General features: G+C 41.7%; 1 protein-coding gene across 1 annotated transcript; it reads left to right on the plus strand.

Annotated features, from left to right (window-relative positions):
• Positions 1–674: 674 nt before the first annotated feature.
• LOC107277926 (uncharacterized) lies at positions 675–3391 on the plus strand. The gene is made up of 2 exons (XM_015760653.3): positions 675–774; positions 2483–3391. The coding sequence occupies exons 1-2, from the start codon at positions 675–677 to the stop codon at positions 3169–3171; spliced, it is 789 nt and encodes a 262-aa protein (XP_015616139.1). The 3' UTR covers positions 3172–3391.
• Positions 3392–8587: the final 5196 nt, after the last annotated feature.

Here is an 8587-nt window from a genome sequence, read left to right on the forward strand (position 1 = left end):
TATCACTCAAATAGTTACAAAATGTTCTGAAAAATAATTAAAGCATTTATACAGCAAGCATATATCATAACCAAACTTATGTTTTTTTTTTGGCATGTAAAGATTGAATTTAGTTTTTTAGGCATAATTGTATTCTTGCCTTTAATTACTTGCTGCAATTGTGATTTTTCCTTTGCTTTTTACGGTTTGTGGTTTTGCCCTCACTTGCTGCAATTGTGATATACCAAGATATCTAAAAGAACAATATCTATCTGGCAACCAAACAACTACAAATATTGTTCCTCAGTCTTTAGTTTAGGCAAAGCAAAAAGTTCACTTTTATGGAAATTAATATTGAGGATAGGTAGTTGTTCTAAAACATATAGAAAATATTTTCAGCTTGCTCTAAATTATGATCCATATAAAAATCAGTGTGTCATCCGCATACTGCACCTGTTTTATATAATCGTTAAGATGAGGTACTACTCCTGTTTTATATGATCGTTATGGGCTCAGAATAGGTGAATTAAAGGAAAATTGATTTACAAAATAGAAAAATAATGGTTCTACCACCTACATAAATCACATGCCTCCGACCACATGTTCTCAAAATCATTAGGTACCCCAAATATAATGAGAGGAAGAGCAACCAGTGGCCCACAACGGTGACGGTCTAACTTCTATGGTGAGCGGGCATGGAGCTGAGTTGGTGGTGCTATTGCACTGTGTGGTGGGGTGCATATAGCAAGATGGCAACGTGCATGCAGGTCGGGCCAGTATGGCTAGATGGGCAGGGTTAGTGAGGAGGAGCTTACGTCTCGGTAGCCAGAAGTAGGGGAGGGCTCCGCACATGTGCCACAGTTCGTGGGAGATGACGACATATATGGACCACTATTGTACGATCGAAACAAGACCAAACAAACCTACCAGAGGGGGTGAATGGTAGGGAAAACAAAAAAGGCAAAAACTTTTAGTGGAAATAAAAAGTTACCTTCAAATTGATGGAGATCTCGACATAGCCGATCTGACCGTTAGATTTATTCCGGTCTGACCACCCCCTCATCGCCAGTTGGACCGCCATCTGGGTTAGACCGCCGACTTGCCTCCGATTTAACCGTCAGATCCAGAAAAACATGTATCAACAAAACTCTTGAAAGTAGATCAATTTCATTGCATCAATATGTGTTTCAAAAGTGCATCTAAAGCACTCCTCTCTCAACTCACGAACTAGGATTGAAACCTCGAAGTAAACCCCAACTTTTCTCTCCCAAAAAGTCAATATCTTCTAGTCTCAACCCCTCATCTATTTATACCACAAAGCCCGCCGACTCAAAGTAGGTGTAGAGCTCCTATTTCCAATAGGACTCCATCCCTCAATTTCCATACGTTTTACAAGGGTTAATTCAATCCATGCCATTTTAAATAAATGTCATTACAATTCATCTATTCGTAACCATGCCACTAAAATTTTACAAAATTAGAACCATGCCACTAACGTCACATTTCCCATCCATCTCCTCATCTGCACGTGGGACCCACATGTCATTTCCATCTTCCTTCATCCTCCCATCTTTTTCCTTCCCATCTCTCTACACCTTGTTTCAAATGAGGCAACCAGTAGGGAGTGTGCGTTTCTATGTCACCGTCAGCAGCGTGACCATCTCCGGCATCTGTGGCTCCTAAAATTTCAGAACTCGGTTTCTTTTTCCTTTTCTATTTGCACCTGTTTTTTTTTTCACTCTATTTGCAGGCAGCAAGCAGCTGGCGAGCTCGGCAACCTTTGCTCGTCCCTGTCAGCCCAAACACTCACTCGCACACACACCTCTCTCTTTCTCACTTGATGAAATACACGCACAGAGATGATGAACTGACGGAGGAACAAGATGAACAGTACGCAAGGAATTTCCACGCTGCACACCAGCGCGCACAGCACAAACACTTGTTTTTCACTTCACTTTTGACACACTTTAACAAATGCTGATTACATTGGTTAAATAGAGCACACACACGCACAGGTTAAGCCACGTCTTGCCGCACAAACCGGCAAGCACCTCCCGTGGATTATCCTCTAATCACCTTCCTACATGCAAGGCACAACTCGCTGCATGCAGAGCACCACTAAATCACTAACACATGCATGAGCCATCTGATCCAGCCTTCTCGCCAAGAATCCATGCTTCACTTGCATGCAGATCATGGCCTCCCTGATCAAACTAAATCACACATACTATTGACCTGCTCACTGCTCAGTACACACATGGAAAGACTAACGTGGACACAAACCACTAATTAGCTAAACACGACTTGATAGGATGAAAAAACACAAACGACAAGATTAAGTCTAACAGTCCCTGCGATTAGAGCCAGCACCACGCGAGGCGGCCTGCGGCAGTGCGGCCAGGATAGCGTCACTGATCATGAGCAGACAAGCAACGACGAGCCGACGAGGATCCATGATAATGGCGGCGTCATACATGAGTGTTGGTACCGGAGCACCTGTTAGAAATATGCTCACTGCTGCTGCCACTCCGCCTCCGCCTCCGCCTCCTCCTCCTCCTCCTAGCCGCTGCAGTCAGTGGCGCCACCGGCAGCTACGATCCCAAGGCATTCTGCTCCAAGACGACAGACGTAGCGTCGTGCCTCAGGGTGTACCCAACACTCCCGGACGACGTCGCCAAGTCGCAGGATAACGAGCAGCTCTACACACGGCTGTACGACTACTGTGGAGTCAAGATCTACGAGGCCTCATCGCTCGCAGAATCCATGATTGCAACCACCACCGCCGCCGACCCCGTGATCATCGCCACCTTCTTCCCGCAGTGGAAAGGGGACGAGGCGATAACGACAAAAACACATCCCGGCAAGTGCCTCTTGAGCTGCAACAAGACCATCGGCGACGTTGACGCCATCCAGACCTGCGGAAACACCTACATGGAAGACAGGCCCCCTATGATCCACCAGAATCTCACCGTCTTGTTCCACGGCGGCCACCCGCTGCCGCTCTGCAAGAGTGGATGCTCGGAGAGGTCGTCTTCGGAGGGCGAGGCCATCCTCGCCACAAAGTTCAAGTATATATGGACCTTGTTGGATCTCCTGGAAGCTGTCCTCCCGGAATATCTTTCTGAGACTGCCACCGGTGCTAAACATAAGACGACGACACCATCTCCCGCTGCAGCGTCCACGGCGCCATGAGCAGCTAGATATCTACGTGCAGCATCTAATTCATTCGCTTTGATCGACCACACCACACAGTGCAGTGCACATGGAATCCATATATACACTAGCTACACGCATATATATGCTATGCTATGTATCTAATTAAGAAATAATTAAGACTTCACACAGAGCATTTAAAATTCAAGTTTCACTAATTTTTGCAGTATATATATAGTAGCCCATTTAATTTGATCCATCGGTTAGAGTCTCACTGTATTACTGTCTGTTTTGCATGTGTCTTTTATTCTGTCCAAAATAGTGTTCTAATCCTTACAAATGGAATTGGATTTTTCACCACACAAGTGCATATACACGTGCTTGCTTCCTTATCACTCAAATAGTTACAAAATGTTCTGAAAAATAATTGCAGCATTTATACAGCAAGCATCTATCATAACCAAATTTATGTTTTTTTTTAGCATGTGTTTGAATTTAGTTTTTAGGCATAATTGTATTCTTGCCTTTACTTGCTGCAATTATGATTTTGCCTTTGCTTTTTACGGTTTGTGATTTTGCCCTCACTTGCTGCAATTGTTGTATACCAAGATATCTAAAAGGACAATACCTATCTGGCAACCAAACAACTACAAATATTGTTCCTCGGAGTCTTTAGTCTAGGCAAAGCAAAAAGTTCACTATCATGGAAATTAATATTGAGGATAGGTAGTTGTTCTAAAACATATAGCAAATATTTTCATAAAAATCAATGTGTCATCCGCATACTGCAAGATAAATAGACCATCATCAATAAGATGTGGTACTACTCCTGTTTGATATTATCGTTATGGGCTCGGAGTTGGTAAATTGAAGGAAAATTGATTTAGAAAATAGAAAAAATGGTTCTACCACCTAAAATACATCACATGCCTCCAACCACCTGTTCACTAAATCATTCTCTACCCCGGCCCAAACATAACGAGAGGAAGAGCAGGCTGTGGCCCACGACAGTGATGGTCTAACTTCTACGGTGAGCAGGCATGGAGCTGAGAGCTGGTGATGCTAGTGCACTGTGTGGTGGGGTTGTTAACGACCAAATTTGGTAAGTCATGAACCCGGTTCGGCATTGGAATCGAAGTGGATTCAGCAGAGGATTGTGTTCGAAGAACAGAGTGCGCATCGGCTGCGGAGGCATCGGCTGAAGTCTGCATCGGCTGAGTTGCATCGGACAGAGGACAGCCGATTCCATTAAGATGGTTGTAAAGCCGTTTCTGGAATCGATCAATGTGCTACACAAGGATTATCACGATGGAGATATGTTCTCAGATAGGCAATTGTATCTATTATTTAGGATATTTTGAATAGTTTCCTTAGAGATATGTTTGGGTAAAAGTCTGTCGTAAAGACTTATGTATGTCTTAGAGTTTGTTAGAGATAATAGTCGTGTCCGGCAAGGACCTATTATATGTATCTCGGGTATAAATATAACCCGACCCCATGTAATTTACAACAACAATTCAATAATACTTTCGGCGCATCGCCACCCTTTTTACTTTCATTTATTTCGACGAGTTCTTGCTTTCGGGTTGAGCTGTATCGATTTCGATCTTCAACAGGAGGTAAACTTGTCATGGCGGTTAGCGTTCTCGGGATTAGTGCTTCCATCTTTATGACACTCTAATCTTGTTTATGTAATTCGTCGAGTTATCATATATGCTCCATAATCTTTGTTAGTTGCGCCATCTAACCCGCAATCGGTTGGTTTTTATTGTTAGAGAGTAGTCGATAGAGTTAGATCTTGTTATTAATCTAAATTATATAGCATATCCACCATCTCTTAGAGGTTTTCATCAACTGGTCTAGATCTTTATTAATCTAAATCTGTATGCTTAATGCTGCATCGGTTGAGTTCGATCTATTAAGTATTGTCTATAATTATAATATCTAGCTTGTTTTATGACGATCGATAGAGATAGTATCGGGGTTTTAGCCGATCTTACCTGATTTAGCTATTTTATACCTTATATGCTTGATTATTATGCTAAATCATCCCTTTATATTAAGATCTTATCGCATTAGAGTATATTAGGCTTTATGTTTAATATATTTTATCTGTTTTAATATCTTAATATAGAGTGGTATCAGAGTATTTGCCGATACATGCTAGATCTATTTGATCGGCTATGCTATAAGCGTTTATATAATCCTTACTTTAATGCATCTTTAGACTTAAGTTTATACTGTCTCGACATGCTGTTCGATCTATCCTAAGCACTTAGTTTAAATATACATCGAGAGAAAGATTATATATCGTTGATATCTACAGCCGATCGGGTAGATTTAGTTTTATATTGCTTTATTCTTTGTTGCCGATCTATTGCCAATATCATCGGCTCAACGATTGACGATATGTCATCGGCTCCTAGCCGATCGGCTATCGTTTATGGATTTAACCTCGTTTTCTTGTTTTTTTTCTTCTTGTTGATTGTGGGATCAAATCAACTGGCACGCTCACGAACCTAAAAGCAAGATTTTGGACCTGCACAGGAGTTAAGCAGATCTTTTGGGCCAGTGTGTGTTTTTCACATCAACAGGGGTGCATATGACAAGATGGCAAGGTGCACGCAGGCCGGGCCAATATGGCTAGATGGGCAGGGTTGATGATGGGGGGCCTATATATGTGGCTCGGTAGCCAGAAGTAAGGGAGGGCTCCGTACATGCGCCACCGTTTGTGGGAGACAACAACATATATGGGCCACTATAGCGAAGGCCTCCAGACACTATTGTAAAAACCCTCATTAGTGTGGGTTCCCTAAAAAGCACTACTCTTTGAGCACCGATGAGGGAGGTGGCATTAGTGTCGGATTAGGAACCAGCACTAACGTGCTTCTACAAAGCACAAAAAATGGGAGGACGGTTCAAAGAATCAGCATACACATAACCAATCCCCATTCAAGAACAATAGCACCAGATCAGACTCACTGCCGCCATCCTAGCAGAGCCACCCGACATTGTCGTCAATCTCCTTCGCTGCGATCATCCTCATTGAGCCTACTTACCGCCGTCTCTTTGTAACGGGAACATGTCCAGATCAGGAGTAGGAGTCCTCCGGTGCTACCTTTCCCTTCTTCTTGCTGGCATCGTCTTTCTCCTCCACCCTTCTCCCCGCCTGCCATCTTCTCCTGTCTTCCCAGCCTCTCTGTCAAGCCACTCAATCTGGACTCGCCGGCCTCCCGGACAAGCCGCTCAATCTAGAAAGAGGGGGCACGCAATAGCAGGCTGGAAAGGGAAAAGATGAGACAAGAAGTGAGAGGCAAGGGCGGGCCTAGGATTTAGACGTTGGGCATTCGAAATAGGTAGGGGTAAAACAAAATTCTTTTTAGCTCCAGAAGTCTAATAATTGATTGGTATAATATCACACATTACTATTTGTATAATATTATAGCATATAGAACACAAAATTGGCCAGAACTTTATAAATTGGTAGAATTGATCATAAGTCCAAATTCTCTAACATATAGAAGTGCTGATTGTTCGACATATGAAAGGGGCAACATCGGTGTAATTTAGTTACTAAGAGACAATGTTGAGAACCATCAGTGTAATAGTAACTTGGTTACTACGAGAAATTTTATGGCAAGATCAATATGTTGTGTTGAGAACCATCGGTGTAATAGTAATTTATTTACTAAGAGGAATCTCGTGGCGATAACAATACGTTAATTCTAAGTAATTTACTTACTAAGAAGGTATACGAACCAATTGGGAATACTAATATCCTAAGTAATTTATTTACTAAGAGAAGAGCTCACAACTACATGAGAGCAATTCATTTACTGAGAGAAGGAACCAAATCGAGAAGGCTGAAAACAACTGAGAGTAATCCATTTACTAAGAGAAGAAATAAATTTGGGAGTGCGGGAGTGTTAGTAACTTGTTTACTCATACACTGATAGACTCAGTAATCTTGTTACTAATGGGCCAATCCGAAAGAAGTGTGGAAGGAAAGAAAAAAAAAGTGTGGGCTATTTTCTGCGGGATTGATAGTGTGGGGAACTTTTTGATAGTAACTTGTTCACTTATCGAACTAAAACCATTGATAGTAATTGATTTACTTAACGAATTTTTTTTTTTGGAGAGGGAGTAATGGGGGAGTTTGTGCGGGATGGATGGGGGTGGGGGGTTGCCGGGGGGGGGGCTAGGGTGGGGGTGGGGGAGGGGATGCTGTGAGGGGACTAGTTTAGTTATAGCGCACCCTGGGTGCGGTTTAGCGCATCCATATATGATAAAAGTAACTTACATATATAATAAAAGTAGTTTACAACACAGATATTTCTTTTATCAAAATATAGTCACGTAAGATCTTGTTGTAAAGATTTAATTGCAATGAACACAATGGTGTAATCGGATTATAGATCGGATAAGTAATTTAAATGAAAATTCTATAAGAAGAAAAAGAAAGGACATTTATAATTTGGTGTACTAGTAGGTGTTAACAGTGAAATTTGGTAAGCCCCAAAGTCATCATCGCTCTAGAGTCAGTATCAGCTTCAGAGTCCTAGAATCAGCCGATTGGAAGTCACCAATAGTCGGATTCTTACTAAATTCAGTTAAGGAAATTAATCTATTAAAGAAAGTTTATCCAGAAGTGACCGAGTTCAAGCAGGATACGGCATGGCAGTTTATCTATTAATTAGAAAGAGTTTGCTAGTTTATTTTATATTTAGGAAAGTGTGTTTAGTGTCCGAGAAGGACTTTATGTTTTTCCTTTTATCTTTAGGAAAGTTTCTTTCTTATTCAAGAAGGACTAGTATCTACCCATGGGTATAAATATGTACACCGAGGTCATTGTAAACTATCTCATAGATCAATACAACTACTCTCGGCGCATTGCCACCCTATTTCCTAAGATTTTTACTTATCACGGCAGAACTTGACACCTGACACGGGACTGCATCGGCTTTTGATCTCCAGTGAAAGGGTAAGTCCAATGTTCTGCCTGCCCTGGAAATTGTATTGGCTGCATTGGCGTCGTTCAAGGCTGCATCGCTTCAACCTCTTGGGTTGCTCTGGTTTGGTTCATATATTTTCCTACCTATTTATCATATATTTTTTAATGAATTGATACTACTATTATTAATGATTACTTTTTATGAAGAGGAACTGATGTGTTGGCATCAATGCCAGTTCTTGCTTACAATGGGTGCGAGCGAGGGGTGTTGGTAGGAAACCCCTTATAATTAGCATCGGGTTTTCCTCAACCATCAATGATAGGGTAGTGTGATTGTGTTGTTCTTACTACTAGGCTAATATGTGGCTGTTAATACATTAGTGACCAGAAAACTGTGTCATCCTTCCTAAATCGTCACTTCAAAAAAAACTGTCAAATGACCACATATCTGGTTATTAACTTCATATTTGCCAATATATATTTTTAGGGGAACATTTGCCAATA

The sequence above is a fragment of the Oryza sativa genome, chromosome 11, assembly GCF_034140825.1.
Source record: "Oryza sativa Japonica Group chromosome 11, ASM3414082v1".
Taxonomy (NCBI): Eukaryota; Viridiplantae; Streptophyta; class Magnoliopsida; order Poales; family Poaceae; genus Oryza; species Oryza sativa.